The 16,831-nt window shown below is 43.2% G+C and overlaps 1 protein-coding gene and 1 long non-coding RNA gene across 2 annotated transcripts in view; one reads left to right on the plus strand and one right to left on the minus strand.

Annotated features, from left to right (window-relative positions):
• Positions 1-1,892: 1,892 nt before the first annotated feature.
• The window catches only part of LOC100404780 (uncharacterized), a 54,115-nt gene continuing 39,176 nt past the window's right edge, over positions 1,893-16,831 (plus strand). The window contains exon 1 of the long non-coding RNA XR_013526090.1: positions 1,893-2,455. This is a non-coding gene — a long non-coding RNA (uncharacterized LOC100404780). The remainder of the gene's footprint in view (positions 2,456-16,831) is intronic.
• On the minus strand, positions 9,934-16,417 carry LOC118147281 (uncharacterized protein C2orf78-like). The gene is made up of 3 exons (XM_035272310.3): positions 16,280-16,417; positions 13,123-13,887; positions 9,934-12,287 (listed from the first exon to the last, which is right to left on the minus strand). The coding sequence occupies exons 1-3, from the start codon at positions 16,284-16,286 to the stop codon at positions 10,090-10,092; spliced, it is 2,970 nt and encodes a 989-aa protein (XP_035128201.3). The 5' UTR covers positions 16,287-16,417; the 3' UTR covers positions 9,934-10,089.

Below are 16,831 nucleotides of genomic sequence, written 5' to 3' on the forward strand. Positions count from 1 at the left end.
TCTCGATTTCTTGACCTTGCGAACCACCCTCCTCGGCCTCCCAGAGTGCTGGGATTATAGGCTTGAGCCACTGCGCCCAACCCGTAAATTATTTTCAATGCTAATTGCTTATTTATGTGGTATGGTCAGGATGTATGTTGCTAAGTCTACTAGATTGTGAGTTCCACGAGAGTTAAGAGCAGGAAAGTATCTACTTGAAGTATCTACTTCACGTTTCAACCAGGTAAACAATGCAGTTCCTGCTCTTAGCTCTCATGGAACTCACAATCTAGTAGAATTACTTATGCAACATACATCCTGACCATATCACATAAATAAGCAATTAGGATTGAAAATAATTTACGTGCTGGGCACGGTGGCTCACGCCTATAATCCCAGCATTTTGGGAGGCCGAGGCGGGTGGTTCACAAGGTCAAGAAATCGAGACCATCCTGGTCAACATGGTGAAACCCCGTCTCTACCAATAATACAAAAATTAGCTGGGCATGGTGGTGCGCACCTGTAGTCCCAGCTACTCGGGAGGCTGAGGCGGGAGAATTGCTTGAACCCAGGAGGCGGAGGTTGCGGTGAGCCGAGATCGCGCCATTGCACTCCAGCCTGGGTAACAAGAGTGAAACTCCATCTCCAAAAAAAAAAAAAGGAAAAAAATTTACCGGCCGGGCACGGCAGCTCACGCCTGTAATCCCAGCACTTTGGGAGGCCTAGGGGGCCGGATCATGAGGTCAAGAGATCGAGACCATCCTGTTCAACAAGGCGAAAATGGACATTTTAAAAGATGTAAACAAGCATTTTAAAAGCATGTTGCTAGTGGCATTGAAAATTGGTTTAAGCCTTTTGAAGCACAATTTCAAGAGCCATAAAAATGCTTTACCTAGTAATTTCATTTGGAGACTAAGGAAATACTTCAAAATGCAGGAAAAGCTGTTTTTACTTAATCCTTCACATTTCTCAAACTCCCTACCATGTGTAGGACGTTGGGCTGGCTCAGGATCTGGTAGTATATGTTTTGCAGTGTTAATCCCAGCATCATTTGTGGTCGTAGAAAAACTTGTAGCTGCTATATTTCGAACAGTAGACAATGTAGCTAAATAATGATTATATCCATACTGTAGCATTTTCTAAAGCCACTGAAATTGGTAGCTCATTTATCATAAGTGAAAATAATAGGGTAAGATTCAACAGCCAGAAAAATATGCTGGGAAAAGAACAAAAGGAAATTGTAACTAATTGAATTATAGTAAGTGGGATTGAGGACTCTGCAGCAGGGGGTTATTTTTTCTTTTCTGAGATTTCCAAATTTTCTTTTGTATAATTAGACATTTTCTGATCCTGCTTTTGAAACAAGTAAATTTAGATCCTATTTTTTCAAATTTGTTGCATGTACCATGGTTAAAGTTGTTCTACATTTTATAATTTGTGTATATTTCTTTATAAAGTAGAAGTAGCCATGTCTTTTCAGTACAAAATAGCTTATTGTGTCTAATGTCAACCCTACTACACTTTGGGAGAGAAAGTATTTAATTAGAGTAGTATGGGCATGCATTCCGTGCATTTATCTCTGTAGGGAAAGGTGGAAAGGCTTCTGGGAATCCACTCTTTGCCAGGGAATGTGGGTAATTGAAATGTATGTTCTTAATTTAGTTTCGTAACAGCTCGCGAAGGTGGAAAGTGTTATTAGCCCCATGTTATAAAGAACTTACGGAAATAAAAGTTAAGTAGTTTATCTGCCAAGGTCACACAGTTTAATAGAGTATATATTATTTTGTAAATTTATGAATTTAAAATATTTTATTTAAAAAAATTTTATTTTATTTATTTATTTATTTTTGAGACAGAGTTTCATGCTTGTTACCCAGGCTGGAGTGCAATGGCACAATCTCGGCTCACTGCAACTTCTGCCTCCTGGGTTCAAGCATTTCTCCTGCCTCAGCCTCCTGAGTAGCTGGGATTATAGGCGTGCACCACCATGCCCTGCTGCTTTTTGTATTTTTAGTAGAGACGGTGTTTCACCTTGTTGACCAGGATGGTCTCCATCTCTTGACCTCATGATCCACCTGCCTCGGCCTCCCAAAGTGCTGGGATTATAGGCGTGAGCCACCACGCCCGGCCAAAAATATAATTTAAAAATAAACATTATTTTATTAATTTTAGTAATGACATATTACATTTTGTTTTGTTTTAAGAATGTTTTCACAGAATCCAAATGTTTACCAGAGAGGCCATATCACTCTTCCTGGTCCCTCTGAAGAAGATTATTCACACAGGAGGTACACTTGGAATGTGAAGCCAAGTGCCAGTTGAGCAGCCCAGGAGAGAAGGAGGTGGTATCCTGACAATTACTGCGAACGATCCTATCCAGCCTATTGGAAATGGACTCTGTGATACAAACCTGGCCTGGAATTCTACCTGGTGACCAGAGCTGGCTTGAAGATCGCTGGTGATCAGATCTAATGAGGTTTCTTTATTGTTTCCTTTTGTGTTTAAGCTTAAGGAAAAATTATATTGCTGTTTACCTCACTAGGAAAGTGGCACAGTGTTACTGGCTTGTGTGTGGTTGTGAAGGTGAACTGAAATAGTGCATCTCAGTGGCCCGTGCATAGGTGTTGAGTCAACGGTGATCTATACTCCAGGGTCTTTTCTGGGTCAGCTTCAGGCTGCTGCAATTCACTTGGCTGGGTCCCAGGTTTTTAGCTGCACCTATAACTGTGAGCCCTTCCCCTGGTGGTAGATTGCCCTGTTTTGTACTGACCTTTCCCAACTGTGATCATATATGTATAAGGTAACCCAAAGCTGTTGGAGATGAGTCCTGAATCTTATTTTCTTTTCTTTTCTTTTTTTTAATTTTTTTTATTTTATTTATTTATTTTTTTTAAATTTTTTATTGGATTACAGGTTTTGGGGTACATGAGCAGAGCATGCAAGATAGTTGCGTAGGTACACACATGGCAGTGTGCTTTCTTTTCTTCTCCCCTTCACCCACATTTGGCTTTTCTCCCCAGGCTATCCCTCCCCACCTCCCCCTCCCACTGGCCCTCCCCTTTTCCCCCCAATAGACCCCAGTGTTTAGTACTCCCCTTTCTGTGTCCATGTGTTCTCATTTTTCATCACCCACCTATGAGTGAGAATATGCGGTGTTTCATTTTCTGTTCTTGTGTCAGTTTGCTGAGGATGATGTTCTCCAGATTCATCCATGTCCCTACAAACAACACAAACTCATCATTTCTGATTGCTGCATAATATTCCATGGTGTATATGTGCCACATTTTTCCAATCCAGTCTATTATCAATGGGCATTTGGGTTGATTCCAGGTCTTTGCTATTGTAAACAGTGCTGCAATGAACATTCGTGTACATGTGTCCTTATAGTAGAAGGATTTATAGTCTTTTGGATATATACCCAGTAATGGGATTGCTGGGTCAAATGGAATTTCTATTTCTAAGGCCTTGAGGAATCGCCACACCGTCTTCCACAATGGTTGAACTAATTTACACTCCCACCAACAGTGTAAAAGTGTTCCTTTTTCTCCACATCCTCTCCAGCATCTGTTGTCTCCAGATTTTTTAATGATCGCCATTCTAACTGGCGTGAGATGGTATCTCAATGTGGTTTTGATTTGCATCTCTCTGATGATCAGTGACAATGAGCATTTTTTCATATGATTGTTGGCCTCATATATGTCTTCTTTCGTAAAGTATCTGTTCATATCCTTTGCCCACTTTTGAATGGGCTTGTTTGGTTTTTTCCTGTAAATCCGTTTGAGTTCTTTGTAAATTCTGGATATCAGCCCTTTGTCAGATGGGTAAACTGCAAAAATTTTTTCCCATTCTGTTGGTTGCCGATCCACTCTAGTGACTGTTTCTTTTGCCGTGCAGAAGCTGTGGAGTTTCATTAGGTCCCATTTGTCTATTTTGGCTTTTGTTGCCAATGCTTTTGGTGTTTTGTTCATGAAGTCCTTGCCTACTCCTATGTCCTGGATAGTTTTGCCTAGATTTTCTTCTAGGGTTTTTATGGTGCCAGGTCTTATGTTTAAGTCTTTAATCCATCTGGAGTTAATTTTAGTGTAAGGTGTCAGGAAGGGGTCCAGTTTCTGCTTTCTGCACATGGCTAGCCAGTTTTCCCAACACCATTTGTGACACATGGAATCCTTTCCCCATTGCTTGTTTTTGTCATGTTTATCAAAGATTGTATAGTTGTATGTATGTTGTGTTGCCTCCGGTGCCTCTGTTTTGTTCCATTGGTCTTTATCTCTGTTTTGGTACCAGTACCATGCTGTTTTGATTACTGTAGCCTTGTAGTATAGTTTGAAATCCGGTAGTGTGATGCCCCCCGCTGTGTTCTTTTTGCTTAGAATTGACTTGGCTATGCGGGCTCTCTTTTGGTTCCATATGAAGTTCATGGTGGTTTTTTCCAGTTCTGTGAAGAAAGTCAATGGTAGCTTGATGGGATAGCGTTGATTCTGTAAATTACTTTGGGCAGTATAGCCATTTTCATGATATTAATTCTTCCTAACCATGAACATGGAATGTTTCTCCATCTGTTTGTGTCCTCTCTGATTTCGTTGAGCAGTGGTTTGTAGTTCTCCTTGAAGAGGTCTCTTACGTTCCTTGTGAGTTGTATTCCAAGGTATTTTATTCTTTTTGTAGCAATTGCGAATGGCAGTTCGCTCTTGATTTAGCTTTCTTTAAGTCTGTTATTGGTGTAGACGAATGCTTGTGATTTTTGCACATCGATTTTATATCCTGAGACTTTGCTGAAGTTGCTTATCAGTTTCAGGAGTTTTTGGGCTGAGGCAATGGGGTCTTCTAGGTATACTATCCTGTCGTCTGCAAATAGAGACAATTTGGCTTCCACCTTTCCTATTTGAATACCATTTATTTCTTTTTCTTGCCTGATTGCTCTGGCTAGAACTTCCAGTACTATATTGAATAGGAGTGGTGAAAGAGGGCATCCTTGTCTAGTGCCAGATTTCAAAGGGAATGCTTCCAGTTTTTGCCCATTCGGTATGATATTGGCTGTTGGTTTGTCATAAATAGCTTTTATTACTTTGAGATACGTTCCATCGATACCGAGTTTATTGAGGGTTTTTAGCATAAAGGGCTGTTGAATTTTGTCAAATGCCTTCTCTGCGTCAATTGAGATAATCATGTGGTTTTTGTTTTTGGTTCTGTTTATGTGGTGAATTACATTTATAGACTTGCGTATGTTGAACCAGCCTTGCATCCCCGGGATGAATCCTACTTGATCATGATGAATAAGTTTTTTGATTTGCTGTTGCAATCAGCTTGCCAATATTTTATTGAAGATTTTTGCATCTATGTTCATCATGGATATTGGCCTGAAGTTTTCTTTTCTAGTTGGGTCTCTGCCGGGTTTTGGTATCAGAATGATGTTGGTCTCATAAAATGATTTGGGAAGGATTCCCTCTTTTTGGATTGTTTGAAATAGTTTTAGAAGAAATGGTGCCAGCTCTTCCTTGTGTGTCTGGTAGAATTCGGCTGTGAACCTGTCTGGACCTGGGCTTTTTTTGTGTGGTAGGCTCTTAATTGCTGCCTCAACTTCAGACCTTGTTATTGGTCTATTCATAGTTTCAGCTTCCTCCTGGTTTAGGCTTGGGAGGACACAGGAATCCAGGAATTTGTCCATTTCTTCCAGGTTTACTAGTTTATGCGCATAAAGTTGTTTGTAATATTCTCTGATGATGGTTTGAATTTCTGTGGGATCTGTGGTGATTTCCCCTTTATCATTTTTTATTGCATCTATTTGGTTGTTCTCTCTTTTCTTTTTAATCAATCTGGCTAGTGGTCTGTCTATTTTGTTGATCTTTTCAAAAAACCAGCTCTTGGATTTATTGATTTTTTGAAGGGTTTTTTGTGTCTCAATCTCCTTCAGCTCAGCTCTGATCTTAGTTATTTCTTGTCTTCTGCTGGGTTTTGAGTTTTTTTGGTCTTGGTCCTCTAGCTCTTTCAATTTTGACGATAGGGTGTCAATTTTGGATCTCTCCATTCTCCTCATATGGGCACTTATTGCTATATACTTTCCTCTAGAGACTGCTTTAAATGTGTCCCAGAGGTTCTGGCACGTTGTGTCTTCGTTCTCATTGGTTTCAAAGAACTTCTTTATTTCTGCCTTCATTTCGTTGTTTACCCAGTCAACATTCAAGAGCCAGTTGTTCAGTTTCCATGAAGCTGTGCGGTTCTGGGTCTGTTTCTGAATTCTGAGTTCTAACTTGATTGCACTATGGTCTGAGAGGCTATTCGTTATGATTTCAGTTGTTTTGCATTTGTTGAGCAGTGCTTTACTTCCAATTATGTGGTCAATTTTAGAGTAGGTGTGATGTGGTGCTGAGAAGAATGTGTATTCTGTGGATTTGGGGTGGAGAGTTCTGTAAATGTCTATCAGGTTTGCTTGCTCCAGGTCTGAGTTCAAGCCCTGGATATCCTTGTTGATTTTTTGTCTGGTAGATCTGTCTAGTATTGACAGTGGAGTGTTAAAGTCTCCCACTATTATTGTGTGGGAGTCTAAGTCCTTTTGTAAGTCCTTAAGAACTTGCCTTATGTATCTGGGTGCTCCTGCATTGGGTCCATATATGTTTAGGATTGTTAGCTCTTCTTGTTTTATCGATCCTTTTACCATTATGTAATGGCCTTCTTTGTCTCTTTTGATCTTTGTTGCTTTAAAGTCTCTTTTATCGGAGATGAGAATTGCAACTCCTGCTTTTTTTTGCTTTCCATTAGCTTGGTAAATCTTCCTCCATCCCTTCATTTTGAGCCTTTGTGTATCCTTGCATGTGAGATGGGTTTCCTGGATACAGCACACTGATGGGTTTTGGCTTTTTATCCAATTTGCCAGTCTGTGTCTTTTGATTGGTGCATTTAGTCCATTTACATTTAGGGTTAATATTGTTATGTGTGAATTTGATACTGCCATTTTGATGCTAAGTGGCTGTTTTGCCTGTTAGTTGTTGTAGATTCTTCATTATGTTGATGCTCCTTAGCATTCAGTGTGATTTTGGAATGGCTGGTACTGGTTGATCCTTTCTATGTCTAGTGCCTCTTTTAGGAGCTCTTGTAAAGCAGGCCTGGTGGTGACAAAATCTCTGAGTACTTGCTTATTCACAAAGGATTTTATTTTTCCTTCTCTTCTGAAGCTCAGTTTGGCTGGATATGAAATTCTGGGTTGAAAGTTCTTTTCTTTAAGAATGTTGAATATTGGCCCCCACTCTCTTCTGGCTTGTAGTGTTTCTGCCGAGAGATCTGCTGTGAGTCTGATGGGCTTCCCTTTGTGGGTGACCCGACCTTTCTCTCTGGCTGCCCTTAGTATTCTCTCCTTTATTTCAACCCTATTGAATCTGACGATTATGTGCCTTGGGGTTGCTCTTCTTGCGGAATATCTTTGTGGTGTTCTCTGAATTTCCTGCAATTGAGTGTTGGCCTGTCTTGCTAGGTGGGGGAAATTTTCCTGGATGATGTCCTGAAGAGTATTTTCCAGCTTGGATTCATTCTCTTCGTCCCCTTCTGGTACACCTAACAAACGTAGGTTAGGTCTTTTCACATAGTCCCACATTTCTTGGAGACTTTGTTCATTCCTTTTTGCATTTTTTTCTCTAATCTTGGTTTCTCGTTTTATTTCATTGAGTTGGTCTTCGACTTCAGATATTCTTTCTTCTGCTTGGTCAATTCGGCTATTGAAACTTGTGCATGCTTCGCGAAGTTCTCGTATTGTGTTTCTCAGCTCCTTTAATTCGTTCATATTCCTCTCTAAGTTATCCATTCTTGTTATCATTTCCTCAAATCTTTTTTCAAATCTTTTCTCAAGGTTCTTAGTTTCTTTGCATTGATTTAATACATGATCTTTTAGCTCACCAAAGTTTCTCATTATCCATCTTCTGAAGTCTAATTCCGTCATTTCGTCACAGTCATTCTCCGTCCAGCTTTGTTCCCTTGCTGGTGAGGAGTTTTGGTCCTTTCTAGGAGGCGAGGTGTTCTGGTTTCGGGTGTTTTCCTCCTTTTTGCGCTGGTTTCTTCCCATCTTTGCGGATTTGTCCGCTGGTCATCTGCGTAGTTGCTGACTTTTCGATTGGGTCTCTGAGTGGACTCCCTGAATGTTGATGATGAAGTATTTCTGTTGCTTGGTTTTCCTTCTACCAGTCTAGCCCCTTCGCTTTACTAGTGCTGAGGTCCACTCCAGACCCTGCTTGTCTGGGGTGCACCTCTAGCAGCTGTGGCACAGCGAGGGATGCTACCAGTTTCTTTTTCTGCTATCTTTGTCCCAGGATGGTGCCTGCCTAATGTCAATCTTTTGGATATAGAGGGGTCGGGGAGCTGCTTGAGGAGACAGTTTGTACTTTATAGGGGTTTAATTGCTGAGCTGTGAGCTGTGTTGTTCATTCAGGGCTGTTAGGCTGCTATGTTTGATTCTGCTGCAACAGAGCTCATTAAAAAAACCCTTTTTTTTCTCAAATGCTCTGTGTTGAGGGGTTTGGGCTTTATTTTTGGATGTCCGTTGAGGTCCTGCCCAGCTAGGATGCAGACTAGCCACTGTTTGCCTGCCGAGGCTCCGCCCTGCTGTTGTGAGGCTCGCCCTGGCTCTGCTGTTCTGCTGTTCTCCGCCACGCCCTGCAGCGGAGTCTCTCTGTTGTAGCGGGTTGCCTCGGCGACGGCAGGCTGCGTCAGCAGTGGGCGTGTATCTCAGTAGGGACGGGTTGCCTCGGCAACGGCTGGCTGCGTCAGCAGTGGGCGTGTATCTCAGTAGGGACAGGTTGCCTCGGCAACGGCTGGCTGCGTCAGCAATGGGCGTGTATCTCAGTTGTGGCGGGTTACCTCGGTAATGGTGGCTGCCCCTCCCCCTCAGAGCGTCTCGGGCCGTCTGCACGGGGCTTGTTTGAAATCGCGGTTTTGTTCGTCCCACTGGGCCAATCCTAACGCTCTGTTCCTGCAATCCCCTGGGCTGGCCCACTGTTCAAGTCTAGCTCAGTCTCAAGTCCAGCCCTCTCACGTCTCCGGTTGCCGGTTCAATGGGGCACCCGGACAAGTGCGCCCTGTGGGGAGCGCTGGGTAGGGCCGGCCGCCGCCACCCCGGCTGCCGGCTTCGCCAGGCGGAATATCTGCCTGGCGTCCCGCGTCTCCTCTTCACTTGGGAATTTCCCCGTTCCGTGAGCAACAAAGATCAGTCTGGAAATGCAGCTCAGACTCACCTCTCCGCAGACACAACGAGAACTCCAATCCTGGGTTGTTCTCACAGCGCCATCCTGAATCTTATTTTCTAAAACACCTATCTGATAGGCCACAAGACATAAGGCCATCATCCACGGGAGATTTTGTACATTTCTTTTGCTCCACGCAGCCTTATCTTCTGCCATCTTCAACTTCTATCCAAATTTTATTCTTTTATTCCTAACCTCAGATTCTGAATCTTAACTTCTGCCATTTCCCCCATTTCTGGTTCTTTGTATAGCCCATAAAATCTCTCCCCTTTTGACCTTCTTAGGCCTGGACCATGTTCCGTCCTCTCTCCTCAATTCTACTGTCTATTCAACACCATCCAACTTTCAGTACCTTCTTGTTTTTATTTCATTTATTTATTTTTTTAAGATTCAGTTTCTCTGTGTTGCTCAGGCAGGAGGGCAGTGGTGCGATCTCGGCTCGCTACAACCTCTGCCTCCTGTGTTGAAGCGATTCTGCCTCAGCCTCCCAAGAAGCTGGGATTACAGGAACCCACCACCACACCCAGCTATTTCTTTGTATTTTTAGTAGAGATGAGTTTCACCACGTTGGCCAGGCTGGTTACAAACTCCTGACTCAGGTGATCCACCCACCTTGGCCTCCCAAAGTGCTGGGATTGCAGGCATGAGCCACCGTGTTCAGCCATAATTTTTTCTAAGGCAGCCTTTGATCCCCACCCCCACCAAGGAAAACCCACAGTCAACAGCATCTCAAAACTCAAAAGCCTATTTATTACTCATTATTAATTCTATTACATTTCTTTATCAAGTTTTAAAAATATATTATTGGAATAAAGAAAGCAGTATCTATCTATATATTTGGAAAACCAGCTGGTATCCAAAGTAAAGCCAACAGTCTCAGCAGCTCTTAGAATCTGTAGCCATAGAATTCAGAAATTTCCATATCTTTTTCCCTCTGGATGAAGAACTGCAGTTTCCCCAAAGAGGTGTATTTGGCAGCATTCTCACGCTCTTGCTGAGCCTTCCTCTTCATGGCCTCACGTTCTGGCCTCTGCTCTTTTGTGATGGGCGTTGACTCTACTGGCCCAGAAATGTCGGGTGTCCTCCATGGCCTGCGTTGTAAACTGAAGTCTTGGATTAAGAACTGATTTTGAGGCTTGGGCAGTGACTGGAGATTGGTCACAGCAGTGGAAACAGGCTCCCGCTGGAGAGAAGAGCAAGATGATGTTTTGTAGAGTGCTGGCCTAGAAGCAGCAGACTGAGAGGCAATAGGAGCCTGGTTAGGATTGGTTGAACCGGATTCGGTTGCATTGGTCGAAATTGGCTGAGCTGGTCTGGCAGGACCTGTCAAAGATGTGTTGGTAGGAGCCGGTTGGGATGTACTGACAGCAGTTGACTGAGCTGAGTTAGTAGAATTAGGTGGAGAAGGACAAGCCACAGCAGGCCTATGTGAGACCGGAGGGTGTGGCCGCCGAGAAACAGGTCGAGCTTGAGGTTTGTCCGGGGTCAGAAAGGGCAACGGTACCAACTTGACCTTCCCAGGTGGTGGCAACTCATTCTGGGATGGAGATGGACACTCTTTTTCAGCATTATCATCTAGTTTCTTGGCGTTGACTTGTGTTTTGTCTGGGCCTTTCCCCTCACGTCGGGTAGCCAGCCATGGTGTAAGAGCTGAGAATGGCCGGGGGTTCTGGGTGTTGCTTAAGCTCCCCAGAGTCCGGGAGGAAGACAATCCAGTTTTCTTGTCAGTCTTTTTCCCCAGTGCATGGAAAACTTGCACGGACTCTAGCATGTGCATGCCTAGGGAGGTTCGTGGCTTTTTGAAGGTCTCTTGGCTAAGCTCAGGTTGATTTTTCTTCCGCTTTCTATTTGGAATTGTTTGCTTCTCTTCAACCTTGACTTCCGTCCCTGACTTCTTACTGTCTCCAGATTTCTTGGAGCTGTTCTCTCTGCTCCTTTTGGTCTTCCCCTGCCCATGCCTCTTAGTTGTGCTGCCTCTGCTGGATGCGGCTTTGTGACTTTTGTTGCTAGAACGCTTGCCCTTGCTCACAGAAGCGCTGTCACTGGTGGTAGCACTGCAAACAGCCACTTCTCCCTCTAATAGGCTCTCTGGGTTCTTTGGCTGGATTTTGGCCTTGGGAGCACCCTGGATAGGCTCGGCAGCTTTATGCTTGTTCTTCCTTACTTGATCAGAGTGACCCTTTATGACACTTGACTTTTCCGGCACTTGATTTACCTTGATGGTGCTGGGATCTTTGGCTTTCTTGCCTGAGGGACTTTTGGATTGGTCAAGATCTTGTATGGAACTGAAGATGTAGGGACTTTTGGGTTGGTCAAGATCTTGTAAGGAAGTGAAGATGAACGGACTTTTGGATTGGTCAAGATCTTGCACGGAACTGAATAGGGAGGGACTTTGGGGCTGGTCAAGATCTTGTAAGGAACTGAATAGGGAGGGACTTTTGGGTTGGTCAAGATCTTGTAAGGAACTGAAGATGGAGGGACTTTTGGGTTGGTCAAGATCTTGTAAGGACCTGAAGATGGAGGGACTTTTGGGTTGGTCAAGATCTTGCAAAGAACTGATGATCGAGGGGAGGTGAGTATTCTCCACCAATGTAGTGACGTCTGCAAGATCACTGCTAGACTCACTCCCATTTTCAAGTAGCCCTTGGCCCTGAAGACTCAGGCTGTTTTTTCTCAGATTGGCATTTTCAGAACCAGGCTGCTCCCCTTGGCCAAGAGGATCAATGCAGGTCAGAAGCTGGTGAATATCAGGGACTTCTAAAGGAAGCACTGGAGGATTTTGGTTTTCTATTGAGAATTGGTAGGCATTTAGAGGGTTTGAAATCTTGGTCTTAATCTCATCCAAATTCTTATTCTCAGTTTTGTCCTGGCTTGGAGCTAGAGACACTGTCAAGAGATTAGTTGGACTCTGGACTGGAGCTGTCATTGAAATGTCCCCAAGCTCAGATGATGGATTACTCTCACGTATCTGGGTATTTCTGCTACTGCAGGACTTGGTGAATTCTGGAGTTTGTGCCAGACAAAATGTCTGGCTTGCAGATTGCAATTTCAGGGAAGTACCCATCCCCAGGGAAGTTTCCATCACTACAAAGGAATCAAGGAAGAAGTCAATCCCTGGTAAGTGTGATGTTCCCCCTATATGCCAATGCAGCAATGGGATACCTTTCTAACATGGGCAAGGCATTTCTACTAGTTCTTCTTTAGGACCATGGACAAGATTCTGTATTAGGTGATAGGCAGTGACTGTTCTCTTACTGGTTATCATTTGATGTGATTGTTTCTTAGCTTTCTTTGAATTTTATAGGGTTGTTATAAGCCAAATAAAAAGTAAAAGTGATTTTAAATAGGAGATGTTTTATAAAGCCTTATATTCTCGTATAGGGTCCTTTCCATTCTCTCCACTCTCTTGAGAGAGTAAGAACCCTTTACGCCATGGTCTAGGGGAGAGGGTGGAGCCCTTTCTTATGAAATACATAAGCAAGCACAGATTCTGAGCCTGTTTGTTTTAGAGAGGATCTCTAGCACAAGGTCTTAAATCCTATTGTAAGTTAAGGAAAATCAAAATGTCACTGCAAAAATAAGAGTTCTGAAATGCCTTCGAAAGAGAGTAAAGTAACAGATTAAGGGAGAACGTTACAGTGTGCTGGTGCAGGGGAACTGATCAGCCAGGGCACTAAAAAGTGTGGTATCTCTTGGGACTCTCTTACATGTGGCATAGATGGCCATTATAGTGTTCAACTTTCCCGCTTAGGAGGTGTTCTTACATAGAGGCTGAAAATGGACAGCAGTGCCCCAGAATAGTGGTTGAAGTCTCAGCACCCAAATTCTGACATTCTGTGGACTTACCACTCGGCTATAGATTTGACCCTCCCTTTCAATACTGTGTTTATTCCTCTCCTTTTTTGCTGTTTGTACTCACCTTGAAAACTGGTTTCTGTGCTGGGTTGAGCAGACACAGAGTAATGCATCCCGGAAGTGGAGACTGGTGGTAGAACTTTTGTGGGCTGAACCTCCTTTAGCACCATCACCATTTCTGGTTGATGGGCAGAGGCCCTATTTCCTGGGTATGACGCAGAGCCATAGGATTGCAGCCAGGGGCCAAGTTCTCCAGATAGTTGAGGCCCCAGTGTGCCTGGATTATAGTAATAGACCTGCCTTCCTGTCTGGTAGGGAAGTGACAGGCTATGGCCCTGCTGATTTGGAATTTGAGATTGTGTCCTCTCAACAAGTCTGGCAGATAGTGTTGGATACAGAGGGACTATAATATTTGCATGTGAAGTTTTATCATGCCGGGCTGTCATAGACATGGAAGAGACAGCTGTGTTCTGGTCAGTGACAGTCACAGTGAAGTCCCTGAGTGAGGGTGACTTCTTTGCTGTCTTTGCTGTACTGTCCCACTCAAAAATGCCTGGGTAAGAGGCAGCTGAAGTAGAGCTATGGCTCTGGCCACTAACCCCAGACAACATAGATGTGGTAGAATGTTGGTAAAGGTAGGCACTGCCCGTGAGTGGCTGGAAAGACGTGCCAGAGGCTTGTGGCAGTAGCCATGCTGAGCTAACAGCTGGAGCAGTGGCTCTGGAGAAGTTGGAAATGTTTCCTGTTAGGGAAGCCGCATTGCTCACCACAGGAAGAGAGAGCTGCAGAGAATTTGCAGTTCCAAGTAAAGAGGTATTTTGGAAATGTTCTGTAGGAAAGAAGAGAGATGAACAAACTGGTGAGATTGAGAAAATGTCACCTTATCTGAAGAACAGCATCATCTTAAGGTTGTTGCCATCAGGAAGCCTCTAATACCGATACTCATTGAGATACCAAAAGCCAAACACTTTACGATGGCCATGAGTGCTGAAGCAGTTTGGTCCTCTTCTGATGAACTGTCTTTGTGTCCAATATGGGCACAGATGTGCAGAAGACCCAAGAGGTCTGGATTCATACATTATTTCCTAGGCTAGAAGCAACCTTCTCCCTTCCCTATCTTTCTCTTGAATCTGGGTAAGTGTTGACTCCTAACTATTTCCTAGAATTGGAGCATTTTAGAACTGGGAGGTCCTTAGAGAAGTTCTAAGATTTTCATTTTATGAGTACCTGAGGCTGAGAGAGGTCAGATTGACCTGTTTAGGATTTACATTATGTAATATCATTACCATGACTTCCTTGCCAGGACTCTTCTTGAGCGTAGACCAGAAAGTAGGACAAATAGAATGTGTAATATGGCAATTTTGGCCTACGAGAACATAACACAGCTATTACTTTCATAATTTTTAGTGTCACATTTTGCTTCTACAGATGATGTGACATTGCCTAGCATTTACCTTTAAGCCAGGCCATTGGTAAACCTGAAGGGTCATTCTTGGCACTCTTCAAGCCTGGCTTTTTATCCTACGGCAAAATACCACCTAATAGTTTCACAAGAAATGGCTGTGTGTGTGTGTGCGTGTGTGTGTGTGTTTCTTTTTTGACAGAGTCTCATTCTGTCATCAAGGCTGGAATGCAGTGACTTGACCTTGGCTAACTGCAACCTCTGCCTCCTGGGCTCCAGCAATTCTTGTGCCTCAGCCTCCCAAGTAGCTGGGATTATATGTGCCCACCACTGTACATGGCTAATTTTTTATATTTTTAATAGAGACAGGGTTTCACCATGTTTGCCAGGCTGGTCCCAAACTCCTGACATCAAGTGATCTGCTTGCCTTGGCCTCCCAAAGTACTGGGATTACGAGGTGAGCCACAATGTTCGGCCTGGAAACGTCATTTCTCAAACACATTTCTAAAATGTTTATATTAAAAACTGTCAAGTGTCATCTATGTTCAAAAGGGCAACAGAAAAAAACAACTGAATGTGCCTTCTGATAAGCTGCTTTATCTAGGGATGCTCTATTCTATCCTGTTTCCTTCCTAGGTTATTGATCTAAGCCTTTGCTAAAACCGACTTCATTTTGCCATATTCTGAATAGATTTCACTCTGTTGCCTTTGTGCTTATCTTCCAAAATTTAAAATACACTTTTTTCTTTTGAAATCATTGTGTAATTCTCCAGAGCATATCCCAAGGGTAAGTGTAGGGGACCCGGTCTTTCTGCTTTCATTTAAAATCCCAAATCCCTTACCTTAGAATATCTGCCTCCTTATAACCCAGTACTCTTCATTTTCTCTTTCCATCTAGTTCAGAAAGGAATCTCCAGAGCATGAATATTACGTTTGTTCGTTTGTTTGTTTGTTTGTTGGAAACAGGGTCTGGCCTCATCACACAGACTGAAGTCCAGTGGTGTGAACATGGCTCACTGCAGCCTCAACCTCCTGGCCTCAAACAGTCAACTCATCCTCCCACCTCAGCCTTCTGAGTACCTGGCCTGCCCCACACCTGGCCAATTTTTTTTTTTAATTTGTAGAGATGGGGTCGTGCAATGTTGCCCAGACTGGTTTCAAACTCCTAGGGTCAAGCGATTCTCCCATCTCAGCCTCCCAAAGCACTGAGATTACAGGTGGGAGCTACCATGCTCAGCTGAATATTAAAAACATCACTACACATCACTAAATATAAAATAGTAAAGTTGAAATATTAGTGAGGGAGATGTCCTCCCAAAGTGCTGAGATTACAGGTGTGAGCCACCGTGCCTGGCTGAATATGTAAAACATCACTAAATTTAAAATGGTGAAGTTGAAATATTAGTGGAGGGAGACTATTACACATGAACCGCCACAGAATATGTTGCTAGTTTTCTAGGTCACTTAGGTTTTCTCTCTGTTTCTGTTGAAACAAACACCTTCAAAAAGTGTCTGAGTTCATTTTCTGTACGTGTGCCCTTTAAGACTCAGCGTTAGAAAAGAAGGGGGCAAGAGGGAATAACCAATCTATTATCCTAATGTAACAGATGAGGAAACAGATTTTGTGAGAGAACAAAAGAGTCCTGTAAAGTCACACAGCTAGTAACTGTCAAAGCCAAAACTGAAATGAGGTCTCTAGATATCTACTTGAATACGTTCCCTGTTATTCCAAGCTGTTTGGGACTACAGGGGTAAAGAAATCTAAAGTTAGGGGGAAAGAAGTCAAATGAAAAACTGTCAAGAAAGGTTCTCTCTTTACCTGACATGGTCAGAGAAGAAGAAACATCAACTGTAGATTCAAGGGATGAAGAGACGATCCTAGTGGATGTCTGGGTGGCTGAAGCCAAGGAGTGAATGTGTCCAGTATGAAGGCCACGGGTCACACTGGTCAGGGGCTACCCCAAGATTCTACCAGCTGGCAATAGGCTTGGTGAGAGAATGATGTCACAGAGCAGGCAGTTTAAAGGTGTGCAATAGCCAATAGGGAGGCCAGATTCTCAGGAAGATGGGATTGGCTGGCAGAGGTGGTAGAAAGCTGAAACAGTACCAAGTGGCTGAGTTCCAGGGAGGTGAAATCCTGCATGATCATCTCAGTGTTTCTTATACATGTTCACTAATATCATTGACTAGTATTTGTATTTTATATGTCATATTTCATAGTACATCATACCGTACATTTATAATTGTATAGTATGTACAAAGCACCCTGCAGAGAAAGGAAAGGGACATCTAAGCTGAGCAGTTACAGTTGTTCTAAAAGCGTTTCAGTGAATCTGAGTAATGAATTTACTGCTGCTTTTAAGGGCCAGAG

The sequence above is a fragment of the Callithrix jacchus genome, chromosome 14 (assembly GCF_049354715.1).
Source record: "Callithrix jacchus isolate 240 chromosome 14, calJac240_pri, whole genome shotgun sequence".
Lineage (NCBI taxonomy): Eukaryota > Metazoa > Chordata > Mammalia > Primates > Cebidae > Callithrix > Callithrix jacchus.

Bases quoted from the DNA above. Each gene is read 5' to 3' on its own strand.
- LOC118147281 (XM_035272310.3), bottom strand. The intron at 12,288-13,122 runs GTGAGTACAAAC...ATTCCTTTGTAG, and splicing joins CACAGAAACCAGTTTTCAAG to TGATGGAAACTTCCCTGGGG.